The sequence below is a fragment of the Loxodonta africana genome, chromosome 27, assembly GCF_030014295.1.
Source record: "Loxodonta africana isolate mLoxAfr1 chromosome 27, mLoxAfr1.hap2, whole genome shotgun sequence".
Classification (NCBI taxonomy): Eukaryota; Metazoa; Chordata; class Mammalia; order Proboscidea; family Elephantidae; genus Loxodonta; species Loxodonta africana.
The window spans coordinates 15041367-15059192 of NC_087368.1; the positions used below are offsets into that span (position 1 = coordinate 15041367).

Below are 17826 nucleotides of genomic sequence, written 5' to 3' on the forward strand. Positions count from 1 at the left end.
GTATTAAAAAAAAAAAAAAAAATTTTTTTTTTTTTTTTTCCTGAGTATAAGTACCTACAAATTAAAGATGAGGCATTTTGGAATGACCAGAAATGGATGCTGTCCTTTTTAGGTCAAGAAGGTATAAATTGGTAGTTGTTTTAGAAAGCAGTTTGAAGCTATCAAAAACAATTCACTGAGGAATCTTAAGTTCTGAGGTTAATAGTCATAAAAGTTATTGGAGGCTTTTGGGTAGTTTTTCTTTGTAACTTTGTAATTTTCCAGTTTGAGTATGTATGACCAAAAAATGGAAACAAAAACCCTAGTGAACTAATTAATAATAGTTGACAATGTGTGTTACGCACTGTACCAAATGCTTTATGTGCATTATGTCATTGTTATTTTTAAAACAACCCACCGAAGTGTAGGTATCATTAACCCCATTTTAGTACTGGGAAACTTGAGGTTTGATGGGTTGAGGAGCTGGCCTGAGAAGGCAGAGTTCCTAAGTGCTCTTAATTAACTACAAAGCCATTTGTGCGGTGACGGTGCTTCACGCGGAGCTGGATTTAAACAAGCAGCCCCGTAGCCCCGCAGACTGCTGCGATCTCCTGCTAGAGCTGTGCTGGTTCCCTTGGGGCATAGGTTGGAGGCTGCCTTGGCCCTCCATACAGCTTCCATTCTGCCCTCTGTTGGCTTCCCCATTGTCTGGCTAGGGGCCGTTCTTCCCCTTAGGTTTGTGCTCAACTTGAGTTTGTACTGTGTTGAATAAAGTTAAACCACAGCCAAACAGGCAATACAGTTTTTACCCCACCCAGCATTGTTCTGAATAAAGCATTACAATGACCACTGAACTTCTTATTTGTTCCTAAAAGGGAACGGAAACATTTTCTAATGAAACGTTTTTGTGCCCAGAGAGCATGACGGAGGCAGATTTACTGGTTGCTCCAGGTCCTCTGAGGCCACAAAAGTGTGCCTGTTTCGTTTTGTTTTGATCAGAAAATGTTAACGCTGCTGATCTGGAAAATGACAGTGATTGAAATTCTTAGCGTAAGATTGAATTTAGGACTAGGTCATGCTTGTGTAATAGAAACTGTATTTGATGAGTCCCGTTGTTGTATAGGAAACCCTGGTGGTGTGGTGGTTAAGTGCTACAGCTGCTAACCAAGAGGTTGGCAGTTCGAATCCACCAGACGCTACTTGGAAACTCTGTGGGGCAGTTCTACTCTGTCCTATAGGGTCGCTATGAGTCAGAATCGACTTGGCGGCAGTGGGTTTGGTTTGGTTTTTTTTTTGTTGTTGTATATCAGTTCCGGGGGTTATATATTGGCAACATCAAACCACTACCTCTCCTGGTTGTTTGGCGGGGAGGAGAGAGGTTAATGTATTTGGGTTGATTTTTAGTAACCCTCTTGCTTGCCAGGTACTTCCATAGGCATTATTTCATTTATTCCTCTCAATAGTGTAATGAGGTGGTGTTGGTATTCTCGTTTTGTAATGGTCCGAGATGACTTACCTGAGATCAAAAAGCAGGAAGGAGACAGACCTGGGCCCATTTCCACCAATTCTAAGTTAATACTCTGTGTCGTAACAGCACCCTGTATTCCACTGGGGATCCCCTATTAAATACTGGGAGCCCTTTTGCTTCCTCAGGGGCACCTAGGATTTTAAGTTGAGGGGCGCCATGATTATTCTGGAAACCCTGTGTCCTAGTGGTTAAGAACTACACTGTTAACCAAAAGGTCAGCAGTTCGAATCCACCAGGCGCTCCTTGGAAACCCTATGGGGCAGTTCTACTCTGTCCTCTAGGGTCGCTATGGGTGGGAACCGACTCGATGGCAGCGAGTTTGCTTTTGGTGGTTATGATTGTTCTGAGAACTTTACTTTACTGCAGTGCATTAATTCTCTCTGAGGCATATTTGGTTCCTCTTTCTCTCACTGCCTCATCACCCCCATCCAATCTATCAACAAGTCATAAGGCTCAAATTCCAAATTCTATTCCATGTTAAGCGACTCCCGCCATCTCTGTAGCTGTTATCCTTGTCTTTTTTTTTAATCTTAGGCTGAAGCCTTGTAACTGAATTTCCTGCTTCCACTCATGCCCCTCTATGATCCAGTCTTCACACAGCAGCCTCAGTGATCCTTTAAAAATGTAAATCGATCATGGCGCTCTCCTGGTTTATTCAAACCCTGCACTTGCTCCCCATTGCCTCTGCCGTGGCCTGCTGGGATCTGGCACATGTCTACCTGCCTGACTGCATCTCACAGCCCCTACAGTGAGCTCACTGCTCCACAGTCACTGATCTTGGCTCCTCTAACATGCTAGCCTTGCTTCTGTGTCTGGGCCTTTGTCCCTGCTCATCGCTCTGCTAGAGTGCTCTGCCCCCAACCTTTGCTTGGCTGCTTCTTCCTCCTCCAGGTCTCAGTTCAGCGGTCATCTCAGAGAGGCCTTTCCCCTATTCTCCTGCCCACCCCATCACACTTTTCTTTATTGCACTCATCATAAACTGTAATTATCTCTTTAATTATCTGTTTACTATGATCTGTCTTGACACAGCTTCAGGACCTTGCATCTGAGTCTTAATTGTATCTCCAAGGCCTGAAGCAGTGTCTGACACCTAGTAATTCTTGACTGGAACCAGTGTGGTTAGTCTTTAATCTGTCTCTTTGAGTAATGTTTTAATATTTATTGAGTTTTATTTAGCATTAGCATTTATGATCATTTTCTATGTTTCAGAAAGAGTTAACTAAATTTTTTGGAAAGTAAGCCAGGTTTAGACCTAGGAGGATACAAACATTGATGAAATACGACTTTTTATAGGATTTTAGAAATTATTTAACGTATGTTGGTCTGTTCTGGTTGATTAAATACTTTCACTCTAAACATTAAATCTCTGGACATATTTCAAAAAATATATGGTTTTTTTAATACCTCGCTAAAAAAAATAAAATAAAAACCCAAATGCTTTGCCATTGAGTCAATTCCGACTCATAGAACGGACTGGCAAAAAGCTTTGGAAGGCTTCTCAAAACAAACACAATTTGATTAAATGCCCTTTATTTACCAGTAGGTGGCACTCTTGATCATGATTACTACTGGTAACAAAATCAGATTTTCTAAAAAGAGCTTTTAAAAATTAACATTTCTTTATTTTCTGCTTCAGTGGAGAAGTAGACCATTCAAACAGCATAATCACTAAGGGATATATCCTGTTGTGAGGACAATTTATTTTAGCAATAGTTGTATAAAACACTGCACAGAGCAATATTGCCATATTTAACTATGTCGTTAGCTGCCATTGAGTTGGCCCCTGACTCGTGGTGACCCCATGCACAACGAAATGAGACGCTGCCCAGTCCTGTGCTATCGCCACAGTTGGTTGCAGATTGGACCATGTCACCCACAGGGTTTTCATTGGTTGGTTTTTAGAAGTAGATTGCCAGGCCTTTCTTCCTAGTCTGTCAGTCTGGAAACTTCGCTGAAACACGCAACATGCAAGCCTGTACTGACAGACAGGTGGCGGCTGCACGTGTGCATTAGCCATGAATGGAAGTCTCCTGCATGGAAGGGGAGAATTCTACCACTGAACTACCTCTGCCCCCATATTTAACTATGTTGTTAGTTGCTGTTGAGTCCATTTCAACTCATGGTGACCCCAAATGTGCAGAGTAGAACTGTTCCATAGTGTTTTCAAGGCCATGACCTTTCAGAAGCCACAACATTGCCAGGCCTGTCTCCCGAGGCACCTCTGGGTGAGTTCAAACTGCCAAATTTTGGCTTGTATTCAAGCACTTAGCCATTTGGGCCACTCAGGAAAGTTTATTTAACTATATTGTCGTTCTGTGCTGTCAAATCTGTTCCGCTCGCAGTGACCCTATAGGACAGAGTAGAACTGCCCAACAGGGTTTTCTAGACTGTAATTTATATGGGAGCAGATTGCCAGGTGTTTGCTTCTGCGGAGCGGCCAGTGGATTTGAACCCCTGACCTTTTGGTTAGCAGCCAAGTGCTTAACCATTGTACCACCAGGGCTCCTTTGTTAATTGTCCCATTGCCGTCAAGTCAATTCTGATTCATAGCGACCCTGTGGGACAGAGTAGAACTGCTCTATAGAGTTTCCAGGGAGTGCTTCGTGGATTCGAACTGCCAACCTTTTGTTTAGCAGCCGTAGCTCTTAACCACTACGCCACCAGGGTTTCCTTGTGATCTATAGAGTAGTTAAATTTTATTAGGGAACTTCGCCTTAAGTGACACATAACTGTATTAATTCAGGCGTTGTTCTGGTGTTTTCATGGGGTAAATTTCCTAATAGCAGAGTTAGAGACAGGCCAGGGAAGATAAGAAAGGGAAACAGTAGAGAAACAATGAAAAAAGGAAAGTGGAGACAGGAGGAAGAATTGACAGAAAGGGGGTAATTGAGAGTGGGTGTGCTGTGAGGTGACACCCACTGATTAGAAGGAGCCTTTTTCAGCTAAGAGGTAGTGCCTTTTATCATTTTCCTTATATGCTGTCTCTGCCATTGCAGGAACTTTATGAGAATCTCAGTATATGGAAAAACTGCCCCTGTTCCAACTGGTGTGTATCAAAAGGTCTCAGTATAATACCAGGACCAATATATTGCATAAGTCAGCCAGCCATACACTTAATGACTCCCAAAATCTCATGGACATCTAAAGTAAGTTTCGCCTTCTTTCTTTCCGTATTTAACGCACCAGTTTTGGTTTAGCACATTTAAAGGAGTGAAACTACATTTAGTCTTGCATGAGGTAAAAGAGGCCTTATATATTTTTTTAATTTACTAGAAAATGAAAAATAGCAAATTGCATATTTATCCACTCTGGCAGGAAAAATTAGATCTTAAGACTTAAGTTATAAAGTGGTGGACTTTTTGATATTATTTAGCTACAGCTGAATAAATTACATAAGATTTTCTCACCATGTGATTTATTTACTTTTATTTATTTTCTGTCTCTACCCACTAGAATGTAAGCTCCCAAGGGGGTCTTTAAGTCTGTATTCCCAGTGGCTAGGACAATGGCTACCACATAGTGGCTCTTAATAAATGTTTGTCGATTGAAGGACTAAATTAATGAATATGGACTAAATTAATGATTTAATGAATAGTATATTCACACTTAGCTTTAATATTATTCTAACATTAAGTTTATTATAATTAATTTTTTCCAAAGAGCTCAGAGAGAAAACAGTATTCCCATACATTTTCGTTTATTTTCAAGCTAATAAACAATAAATAATTAAGATAGGAAGACACAGATATGGCAATATAACATGTTAGAAATGGCCGTTTTAGACAAATCTTCAAAAAATTGGCATAGGAAAACAGAACAGTAGAAACCAAAAAGTATATCAGCTGACTCCCCATCAGTGCTCTTCCTAATAGGCAGTGCTTTTTAGGATTTGGAATGTTGGGGAACCTTCCTGTGTATATTTGTGTGTTTTTGGGGTGTAACCTAAAAACAGAAAAGTACACAGATCCTAAGAGGAAAGTTTGATGAATTTTTACAAAGTGATGAGTTTTTGCGAAGTACTCAGTACCCAGATCTAGAGGCAACGCTATCTCTATTCTTCCCCTCACCAGGAGTAACTACTAACTTGATTTCTAACATTATAGATTAATTTTCCCAGTTTTCAACTTTACTTGAATGGAGTTATAGAATATGTGCCCTTTTGAGTCTGCCTTCTTTCATTCAACGTGATATTTATGTGCTCCATCTATGTTATTGCGTGTAGTTGCAGTTCGTTCACTCATGGCTGTATAGCTGTGGTGTGACTATATCACAGTTAGTGTATCCACTCTGTTATGGCCACTTGGATAGTTTCCACCTCGAGCTATTACAAATAGTGTGACTGTTATCTGCATTGGTTTTTTTATGTCTGGGAACCTCAGCCCTTTTATGTTTGGGAACCTCAGGAAATTTGTCTGCCCTTGTATTTTATATAACAATAAATATTAAAGAGTTTGTAGCATTCTTTAGGTGAAATACAATTATAATAAAAATACTAGTTAAGAAATCTCCTCTCTTCTGTGATAGCATAAGATCTGTCATGTGAACTTGGTCAGGGATTTTAGAAACTACTAGAGAACGTAAGTATCTGACAGCACCAGTAATTACATGCGTCGGTAATGTGGAGATCAATTGAATCAGCTCTGGAAAGAGTGGTAGAAATTTTCTCAGGGTGAAGTTAGGGCAATGGTTGGCTTGCTGTTAGGTTGGCTCATTACAGCAGCAACAGAAATCCAAACATTTCTTCATTGTCATCTATAAAAAAGTCTGATATTTCCTCACTCTTTCCTAAAATAACTTAACTTTCAGTTTTATGTTTGTCCAGGAAGCTCCATGGCTTGTGCTGCTGTCATGATTCCTGGGTTGTTGCGAGGCTCTGCTGGCACCATCTGCACTCAGGCGTCTTTGTTGAGATTGACAGCTAGGTCATTACGCCACCTTACTCTAACCAGGTGAGTCATCAGTCTTCAGTGTCATTTGAAGTTGGCTTTTAAAGGGACTCGACCTGCTATTGGTCGTGGGAGGCATATCAAACTCCTGAGGTAGCAACGTCTTGGCTTAAATGTACACGCCGTCAGTAAATCGTCAAACTTTAGATGTGCACGTTTTACCTTGACCATTTTCTAGGCTTCATAATGTTATATTGTATTTTGGATAGCCATGATATTACTGGGGAAATTAATTTTATTATTTTATGAGGATTAATACTTAATAACCTAGTAATTTTACTTTCTGTTAAAGCGTAATGAAATCCAAAAGGAAAACTGATCACATGGAGAGAACTGCAGATGTCGTTCGCCGGGAGGTTTGTATCTTTGGGCTGTGGCAGGTTTTTCCAGTCTGAACAGTTTACACACAGTATGGCTGCTTATGGATATGATGTTAGACGAGTCTGGTCCCTTTGAAGGACAGTTAGGGAAGGTTTGTTATTTTTCTGAACAGGATGTACAGTAACTGATTTGAAAGATGACAGAGAAATACTCACATTTTTCCCTTTAAACTTGGAATCAGTGGATTATTTTGTTTTTATTTTGCCAGTTTCAACGTTTTTTACATGTACAATTCAGTGGCACCAATTACTTTAATCATGCTGTACGACCATCACCGGTATTCAGTGCATTTATTTCTGATGGAGCATGGTAGCAACCACGGAGCTATCCTTACGGAATGATGTTTAGGATTATACTATAGGGTTAGAAGGTTTTTTTTTTGGATTCCATGTCTCAGTCTTTGTCCTCATCTCTGCTTTAGAACAATCTCGTATTTCAACAGGGGAGAAAGTACTGCCGTCTGAGAGGGGAAGGTAGATGAGCTCATGTTACCCTTCTCGAGCACAGATTTTTTTTCCCCCCATATTCAGACTGTTGCAGGCTAATCTGCCCCCTGAAGGGGTGTCAAGGGCTGGGAAGTAAAGGCGCCTTACCCCTTTATCTCAGTGAGGAACCCCATTTTTATTTAAAAAGGTAAATTGAATATTTGATTTCTGCTTTTTTGAGTGTTTCTCATACATTAAGATGTAGTTAGCTTAGTGTTTTAAGTCTGTCTAAATTAACAATTAAAAGAACTGTTTTATATAAAGAAGGGCTGTACATATCTACAAACAGCAGCAGCAGCAGTTGTATTTTGGCAGGAGTTTAATTTTTAGTCCTAATAGAAGGATACACTTGCACATAAAGCCATACAGTTTTAGGGCCCACTTTTCAAGCGAATTCTACTTTTCAGAATATTGCTTTGGGACTGAGGGTGGTGTGTTTGTTGATTCGGCTTTAAGTCAATGTCATTGTGAGAAGTCTGTGTAGAATTAGTTCAGCACAGTAGATTTAGGGGAGTGTGGGAAAATACACTTTCCCATTGATGATAAATCTGAAAATATGATTTTTCTTTTTGTTTGTTCGACATATAAAAATGCTGATTCTATAAATATGAGACTTGTTAGGCTTTCTTTTTAAAAAGTACAGACTTTGCCAGTTGTTAAGAAAAAGTGGTTTCTTTAACAGGCTTGGGTGACACTCTTTCCTGTTTTATTTTGAGGCAGATTGAATTAGAGCAGGGGATGGCAGACTTTCTGTAAAGGGCCGGATAGTAAGTATTTGAGGCTGTTTGGGCCATGTGGTCTTAGTCGTAACTACCAAATTCTACCTTTGTAGTGTGAAAGCAGCCGTAGACGATACGTAAAAAAAAATCACAGTGGCTGTGTTCCAGTAAAAGTTGATTTCCCCAAACACCCAGATCTGGCCTGTGGGTTGTAGTTTACCAGTCCCTGAGTTAGAATAGTCAATTCAGAATTTTACAGGACAAAATTATTGGGACTTGTGGGGGGATTATTTGAACCAAGTTCAATTGCAAACTATAAAAAAAGTTAATGTAAACTCTAGTGGTTGAGAATTTTAGTGCCTGGAAGTCAGAAAATTAGAGTTAGAATTCCAGTCATGATATTACATTGGAGGAAGAAATTTCTAGTTGTAAAGCTTTGCTTCTGTTGTTAATTTTCACTCTTCTCCCAAATAGAATGAGAGTGAGGAGGAGATGGGAGGAACTGGAGAAAGCTAGATGATGTCTAGACTGCCATGTCAGTGGTTTAAGGTCTCCCCAGGGACTCACGCCTACCCCTGCAGAGGGCCACTCCTGACCACAGTGCAGGGGCCCAGCCTTGAACTGTCCAAATGAACAGCTTCTCGGGTTTGCCATTATAGAACTATACCAGCTTCTGATAGTCTGGCCTGCTTGCCTTTAATTTGTGTAGTAAGTATGCTTTTTAAAAAAAATAATTTATTTTGTCTTTGTTGTTGAGAAATACACAGCAGAACATACTCCAATTTAACAATTTCTACATGTACAATTCAGTGACATTTATTACATTCTTCAAGTTGTGTAACTGTTGTCACCCTCCTTTTCTGAGTTGTTCCTCCCCCATTAACATAAGCTCTCTGCCCCCTAAGTTTCCTATCTCATTTTTTGAGTTGCTGTTGTCAGCTTGATCCCATATAGATGGATTTTAAAAGAGCTCAGTACTCAAGGCAGACATTCTTTACTACTTGAGCTAAACTACTACTTGATTTTAAGAAGACCCCAAGGGATATTTTTGGTTTAAAGTTTAAAGATTATCTCAGGGCAGTAATTTCAGGGGTTTATCCAACCTCCATGGGTGCAGAAAATCTGGATTCCGTGAAAATATGAAACTCTGTCCTATAACAAGTGTACTTTACACAACCCTCACATCTCCTTTGCTCTCGAGTTCAGGTCTGTGAACTGGCCTAAAAATAGAATGCAGTCTGCATTTTACAAAGCAGGACACAAAGCCCAGGAGGTATCTCGTGGCTTCTGCTGGAACCAGGGAGGCACCAGCTCAGGTGTCTGATTCCTAGACCAGAGGACCCCTCTGTCCTCCTGGGAGTGGGCGGAGAACAGAGTGCTCACTCGCCCACAGATGTCCTTTCAGCGTTGGGCAGTGTGTTTCCTCTGGAGAACTTACTGAATGACCATTTTGTGGTGTGAATGCTTTTTCCTTAGGGTTATAAATGTAGCCAGTCTGAGGTCATGCTGATACAGGAAACTGACCTCTACAGTTAAGTGACGTTTGACTGTGTTCAAGTTTTTTTTTTTTTTTTCTTATGGACCAAAGAATAAGCAGTCTGGGTAGCCTTAGAAATGTCAAGGAGATAAGGGTAGACGTATTGTAATGCAGAAAGGATTGTTCAGGCGAGACTAATATTTTATTGAAAGGGTGACTTCATGCATTGCCCTTGTAGAGGTTTAGCCCACTGAACAAGGTGTAGCCTATTGATCACTTCAGTGAGAGGGTTTGGTAATGAAAGAATTTTTTTTTTAATTACTAATTCTTATGCAGTCATTTATTCATTTGGAAATATGCCAGGCACTGGGCTAGGTCCAGAGATTCAGCATTGAAAATGGTTGATGAGGTCCCTGCCCTCAAATTCTGGTGGAACTCTGATTACAAGAAACTGATTTTATGCTTGTAAATGGTTCTGGAAAAACGACTAATTCTTTTTCAGTTGTACTAGTGTGCTGCTTTTAGAAGCCTGTGCCTTATCCTACAAGTGCCTTTCTCTTCACAAAGCACTTGATTATACGGTAGGTTGGTACCTGATTCTCACCACCACCTAGGGAGGAGGATGAAGGGATCCTTACTTTCATTTCAAAGATGAGGAAATTCAGACTGAGAAAGATTTAAATAAGGTGACCCTGCTTCCTGATTCGCCTAGGATAGTCTTGGTTTTTGCCTGTTTCCTTGTATAATTTCCAACAGCACCTCCTTTCACTCTCAAAATTGTCCCATTTTGGATGGTAAATTATATCGTCAGACTAAGTTTAAAGGACGTGTTCAAGTAAGTGGAAAACTCAGATCTTTGATTTTCAAATTCTGTTTTCACTACAACAACAAAAAACACCAGAACACCTGATTAGACAGACAAGATTTAACTGAGTAACACAATGGAAGCTGCTAACCAAAAAGTCGGCAGTTCGAATCCATCAGCCACTCCTTGGAAACCCTTTGGGGCAGCTCTGCTCTGTCCTGTAGGGTTGCTGTGAGCCAGAATTCGCTCAACAGCAACAGGTTTTGGTTGGTTTGAAATTCAGACTTCACTTAGGTGTTGCAGAGTATAAGAAAGGGGGGTTACTGATGACACCTAAACCTAAAAACCCCATTGCCGCCAGGTTGGTTCTGACTCAAAGCAACACGATAGGACAGAGTAGAACTGCCCCATAGAGTTGCCAGTGAGTGGCTGATGGATTTGAACTGCTGACCTTTTGGTTAGCCGCTGTAGCACTCTGTAGCTCTTACCCGCTGAAGTAGTTAGTTAATAAAATCAGAGGCTGGGCATATCAGGCAGAGCCTTTCGGCATCTGACCATTCCTTGTGCAGGTTACTGAGAGCTGATAATCTGCCTGACTTGTGGTTTTGCAGAGGCTGGGGTTTGAGTGGGATTGGCTGCCCCTAGCGAGCTGGACCCAATCCCGAGTTTAACCCTTATCATTCTCTGCTAGACATCATCTGCGTGTTATGGGGACATTATATGCTGGAGTGGTCTTCAGCTTGCAGATCGGCGCAGGCATATTTCACATGGACTATTTCCCAACAGTTGTACACCTAAATTTGCTTTGATGATCAGAAGCTGGTGGTCAGAGAGCTTGTTAGAGATTTTCCAGCCTGGGACCAAGCAGGGCTGGCACTTCCAGGCTCGCCACACTGTCAGCTCTGACAAAGTAAGAGGGTAGTGAGGAGAAACATCAGGAACCCACAGCCAAGAGGTAGCTGCAGGGGCTTGATGGGGGGCTAGGCCACAGCCTCTTGGAGAAATTTCAAGGGAGATATAGCCTGATGGTCCTGGCAGCTGGCCCCTGGCTTCTCAGCGGGCACTACTCACCCTGCCCGGTGAAGTCTCCAGGAGAAGGAGGCCCCTCGAGGGAAGACACAGCTTAGCAGCTTTGTAGCCCTGGTATCTAGCACAGTGCTGACATTGCATAGGCTCTCAAGGCATATTTCAGAAATGTTAATCCCACCTCTGTGGCTGATTACCTGTACGGCCTTGTATGAGTCACTTTGTAAAGCAAGAATGGTGATACTGTTCCTCTTGAGATGAGGTCATGATGCAAGTGTACGCCCTAGTTCTATAGTAAGGTAAGCTATGAAAAATGAGAAAGTTGCCTGTGTTACTATTTCTTAACTATGCCCAGAACTTAAAATGTTAGCGGCTAAAATATAGCGTCAGTGTTTTTCACTGACACTTTTATTCGATAGATTAAGCAACCTAAGGGTCAAGATTCTTTTCCATTTCCCTCCTTGGGAACCCAATCCAATGAAATGAATTGTATTTTAAATTCAGCTGATTTGTATTGAGTGCCTGCTGTGTGTCCAACCCTGTTCTAGGTGCTGGGGGCATGAGGCGAGGTTCCTGCTGTACATGGAGCTTCATTCTGGTGGAGATAAACAAGAGAATGTCAGATGTGACGTGCACTATGAAGGAAATCACACAGGATAATGTGAGACGAGTGTGGCTGGGGGGGGTGCACTTTTACATAGTTGTGTAACAGTTGAGCTGAAGCTTGAGTAGGGAAGAGAGTCAGCCATGTGCACAGCATTCCTGGCAAGCTCAAAGGCTTTGAGGCAGGAATGAGCTTGGCATGTTCAGGGGAGAGTGATAGGATGGGAGATAGGCAAAGGCCAGATTGTATAAACGGTCAGCTTGGATAAGGAGTTGGGATTTGAAGGGTGGTCGTCTTAGTCATCTAATGCTGCTGTAACAGAAATACCACAAGTGGATGGCTTCAACAAAGAAAAATTTATTCTCTCACAGTCTAGTATGCAACAAGTCCAAGTTCAGGGCGTCAGCTCCAGGGGAAGGTTTTCTTTCCTCTGTCGGTTCTGGGGGAAGGTCCTTGTCATCAGTCTTCCCTGGTCGAGGAGCTTCTCCGCTCAGCAACCCTGGGTCCTAAGGACGTGCTATGCTCCCAGTTTCTTCTTGGTGGTATGAGGTCCCCCTGTCTCTCTGCTAGTTATTTATATCTCAAAAGAGATTGGCTCAATACACAATCCAATCTTGTATATTAAGTCCTGCCTTATTAACATAACTGCCACTAACCCCCTCTCATCAGCATCCCAGAGATAGGATTTATAGCACACAGGAAGATCACGTCAGATGACAAAATGGTGGACAGTCACACAATACTGGGAATCATGGCCTAGCCAAATTGATACACGTATTTTTGGGGGACACAATTCAATCCATGGCAGTGGTGGAAGGTTTTAAGCAGGGAAATGACATGTGGTTTACATTTTGAGCGAGTTGCCTATTAGCTTGGTAAAGAATGGCGTTGCGCTTTGGCACCAGATTGGACGCTGTTGACGTCGTCCCAGGTGGAGGCTTAGAGCAGGGTGGTAGTGGTGGAGACAGAGAGCAGTGGTGGATCTGGGGTCGAGGTAGGGCTGGTGGAATTCACTGACGGCACGGATGGTGGGCTGGGGGGACTAGTGAGGAAAGGAGAAGAAGCAAAAGTGATTTTTAGGTTTGGGATTTGAGTATTCAGGTAGCTCACAGGGCGGCATATATGGCTAAGGTGGAGAAGAGCTGGTTTGGAAGAAGGAAAATAAAGAGCTTGATTTTTGAATAATCTGAGATGGGGGAGGTGAGTGGCGTTACAGTTGAAACAAGATTGGCTATGAGTTGACAACTGTTGAATCTGAGTGGTGGGTACATGGGGATTCATTATACTATTTTCTCTTCTTTTGTATATATTTGAAATTTTCCATAATAAAAAAGAAAGAAATTTGTGAGGAAAAAAAAGTTCTGTGTTGGATATGTTAAGTTTAAAATGCTCACAAGTTCGTTCAGATTCCAATAGGCAGTTGGCTATGTGACTGTGGAGTTTACAGTGGGATATAAAAATTTTAAGCCATGTGGTACAGTGGTTGAAGAGGTCAGATACTAACCAAAATGTTGGCAATTTGAACCCACCAGCCACTCCTTGGAAACCCTATGGGGCAGTTCTGCTCCATCCTATAGGGTCGCTATGAGTCAGAATCAACTTGAGGACAATGGGCTATTTCAATGGGTCTTGTAGGGTCGTCATGAAGATTGAATGAATTAGTATGTGCAGGGTGCCTGGTACATGGTCAGCCTTACGTAGGCATTTGCTGTTGCTGTCGTCATTATTTGAGGTGGGAGACCCTAGAAGTCACATGTGCTCTGATGGAGGGGAAGAGGGAGGCAGGCAGGTGAGAGGATACTTACTGGAATGAAGGCTGAGAGGAGACCCAGCCCAGGTGGGTGGGTTGGCCTTGGTAGGAGCAAGGTAGGTTCATTCATGCCAGGACATAGTGTTGATGGTGTAAGCCACTTAAGTACAATTGTATAGTTCACGGGATTTTGTAGTCTTCTCTTGTCATTAGATCACTTCATAAAATCAGTTTCTTTTCATCTGACTCCTACTGGGCAGATTGGTATTTGCCACAATTTATATAACATCTCCAGGCCTTTGTGTCCTTATGTGTAAAGTGACATATTGTTCTTGACAATGACAAAAATTTCCTTCAACTTTGAAATTGTTAGTGTCCTAACTACATTTTTGTTTCAGGTCATCTCTAATCCTGGCTTTGCCTAAACTTTTCAGCCAGAACATGAATGAATGGGAATGAGCGGGGGAAGCCAGCCAGGTTTCCCAAGTATCTATTTCCTGTGCAGAGACGTCTGTATTGGCAGGAACATCAAATTATCCCTACATAAAACCAGCTTTTTAAATCAATACGATGGCATTTCCTTTTAGATGCTGATTCTGTCAAAGCCTTAAAAATGTGCACTAGTAAAAGCTGGCAAATGGACTGTTATTTTATTGAACAGTAGAAGGGTCTAAATGTTATTTTATGGAAAGCTTCATTTCCTGCCATGTGTTTTAACTTAGAACATGGCTAGTTGAGGTTTCAGTTGCAGAAGCTTTTGATCCACTAAGTATGAGAGTTAAGTACAAATGTTCAAACATACAGTTTCTCCCGTCATGTTTTGCTTATTCAATAAAAGTCAGGAAAGAATGGCATATAACAAGGGTCACAATTCCATGTCCTCATTACGTGAAGCTAGCTTCAGAGTAAAATAACGATGTGGCCTTCAAAAAGATGTGCTTAATGTTTCTAGCTTACACTGCTAGAAGTCTTTCTATAGAATGCAGTATTTATATCAACTAAGCAATGTTAAGTAGTAAAAAGGGCGACATGTTTTAAAAATTATGCAAGGTGTTTTATGTTGCCAGAATTACAGAAGGTATTATATGTTTCCAGTTATAGCAGTTTTGCCCAGATTACTAGGGCTAATAGCAATAGGGAAACCCTGATGGCGTAGTGTTTAAGTGCTACAGCTGCTAACCAAGAGGTCGGCAGTTCAAATCCACCAGGCGCTCCTTGGAAACTCTATGGGGCAATTCTGCTCTGTCCTATAGGGTTGCTATGAGTCGGAATCGACTTGGTGGCAGTGGGTTTTTTTTGTTTAATAGCAATAGGGATAATACTGTTTGTATTAATACCGGTAGGCATAAGGCATGCTGCGAATATTTTTGTTATTGTTGTTGTAGACACTATCTAAATGCAAATATGGCTTTCTTAATAGAAAGTGTATCTTGTTTTCTTCTTTATTGAATTTTATGTTGGGATTTGGCTAACAGTGAGTCATTTCTTTTCACAGAGTCTAGCATTTGACTGTGAAGTATTTGCATGTGTTTGAGCTAAAGTTCTGTTCCCTCAACAGTGATTATAAATGTTGATTTCCCTGCTACCAGGCAACTTTTCTGGATGTGCTTAAGACTTATACGTAATCTGATTTTATTAAGGAATCTGACAGATGCAGGTTAAGCTGCTATAAATGAAATAATCTAGCTCTTGGCTATGTTTTTACAGATTATTATACTGAAAGAAAATAAGGTTTATAAAATAAGCCTTTCTCTTTTGGAAACATGAAAAAATGGGAGTAATAATATAGAAGAGAGTCCTGATGAGTCTCATTACCTGCCTTTGTAATTAGATATCTAAAATAGGACGAGTGGCACACAGAGGAAGATACCTGTCCTACTGAGGAGGGCTCTGCTTTCACTCATCTCTCCGACATTTTTGAGCAGAAATCTAGATTTTCTTGAGTGTTCCCCCCCTTCTCTTTTTAAACAACAAAAGGCTCTCGAACTTCTATTAATCTTTATTCTGGAAACCAATTTTAAGTGACTTTAAGAATTTTCATTCATTCTGCAAATATTTACTGAGCCTTTGTGTATGTTGGGCCTTGTGCTTCACCTAGGAGCTGATATAGATACAAATTCCTCCTAATGCCTGACCTCTAGAGGCATATGGTCTATGTGGTGGCAAAGACATGTTCACGAGTATTTGTAATTCACACTAATAAACATGATAAGTATGATGAGAAAGGCAGAAAAACATTTTATGGGTAGAGGTGAGAGGAAAGAGAAAAGAGGAAGACCTCAGGGAGGAGGTAGTACATGAGCAGGGCCTGGAGGGGTGAATGGGAGGTTGATGGACAGCAGAGGGAATGCGGTTTGTGCAGAATGACCTACACAGAGGTGGGAGTTGAGCAGGGATCAGGTGCCTTCAAGGACTAGCAGCTTGTCCAGTTGGCTTGAAAACTACTAGCGCAAGGTCTACTAGGAGCTTAAACTGCCTTTTAGCATTATATTTTCACTGAGTAGTGGAGAGCCCTTGAAGGTGTTTGAGCGGGGAAGTAACTCAGTGAGGCTGGGATGTTAGGAATAGTCATCTGCTGGCTGCTTTGAGAGAAACAAGAAGGAGGCTGAGGCGACAGTCCAAGTGAGAAGAAAGAAGTCACCAGGACAGTAGGGTGGGCAAGGAAAGGAAAAGACAGGAACTAATTTCTGGGACTTGGCTGTGTTAGGAACAAATGCCTAGAAGAAGTCAAAGATTGTGTGTGTGTATTAACTGAAAGCAGATTTGACTTTATTGACCCCTCAATGATCCATAATTGAAGTCCCGGTGATGGAAAGAAGCTGCTTTTGCAGAGCTCTGTGAGGCAGGGCAGCCTTGTCCATCTCTGTGTCCCCAGTGCCAGGCACCACGCTCAAGAGATGTTTGGGGAAGGAATGAACGGAGTGGATTTAGTTGGAGCGTGTACTGGTGAAGGTCAGAACTACAGCTTTCAATACTGATTACATCTGAATGGTACTGGTGAAGGTCAGAACTACAGCCTTCAATACTGATTACATCTGGATGTGAAGAAAACAAAGATCCTCACAACTGGACTGGTAAACGACAACATGATAAATGGAGAAGAAATTAAAGTTGCCAGTGATTTGATTCTACTTAGGTCAACAATCAAGGTCCATGGAGACAGCAGTTAAGTAATCAAATGACATATTGCATTGGGCAGATCTACTGCAAAAGACCTCTTTAACGTTTTAAAAAGCAAAGATGCACTTTGATAACTAAGATGTGTCTGACCCAAGCCATGATCTTTTCAGTTGTTTTATATGTGTGTGAAAGTTGGATAATGAAAAAGAAAGACAGAAAAAGAATTAATTGATAGGTTAGAACTGTGGTGTTGGTGAAGAATATCGAACATAACCGTGGACTGCCAAAAGAATGAACAAGTCTGTCTTAGAAGAAATACAACCAGAATGTTCCTTAGAAGCAAGATGGAGAGACTTGGACTTGCCTACTTTGGACATGTCATCAGGAAAGACAAATCACTATGAAAGGACATGCTGTTTGATAAAGTAGAGGGCCAAGAACAACGAGGGAAACCCTCAATGAGATGGATTGACACAATCGCAAAAACGGACCCCAGCATACCAACAATCGGGAAGATGGCGCAGGACTGGGCAACGTTTCGTTCTGTTATACGGAGGTTCACCATGAGTCAGAGCTGACTTGATGGCAACTTACAACTGACAGCAGTCACCATGAAGCACTGTGAGGAGGTTAAGGGCCCCCTGACCTGGGTTTGAATCCTAACGCAGCCATCGCTAGCTGGATGATCCTCATCTGCAAAAGGAAGGATAATAACGCTCTCTCTTGGGCGGTGATATGGCTGTTACATCAGCTGAATGAATTAATGCACAGAAAATGTTTATCACAGCACCCAGTATATATCTGAAGTAACTGCTCTTCAGACATCGGCTGCCGTGGCATGTAGATGTGAGCCTGTGATTGGCAGAAGAGTAATGATGAGTCGTCAGCATGGGGGGTGATAGCCTAGCCTTGGGAGTGCTTGAGATCCTCAGCCTAGGAGTGGAGAGGCTAGGAAGGAAGTAGGGAGTGAGGCAGTTTAGGGAAAGCTCTCAGTAAGGAAGTGAGA

The 17826-nt window shown here is 41.6% G+C and overlaps 1 protein-coding gene across 4 annotated transcripts in view; it reads left to right on the plus strand.

Moving 5' to 3' along the window:
- The window catches only part of OXNAD1 (oxidoreductase NAD binding domain containing 1), a 43338-nt gene that overhangs the window by 1996 nt on the left and 23516 nt on the right, over positions 1–17826 (plus strand). The window contains exons 2-4 of one of the 4 annotated variants that reach the window (XM_010595568.3): positions 4504–4653; positions 6330–6456; positions 6746–6809. In XM_010595568.3, coding sequence (XP_010593870.1) covers positions 6338–6456; positions 6746–6809 — 183 coding nt within the window. In that variant the 5' untranslated portion in view covers positions 4504–4653; positions 6330–6337. Of the gene's footprint in view, positions 1–4503; positions 4654–6313; positions 6457–6745; positions 6810–11894; positions 12008–17826 lie in introns of those variants that run through there. The other 3 variants (XM_023554951.2, XM_003415739.4, XM_023554949.2) reach the window with 3 other exon arrangements.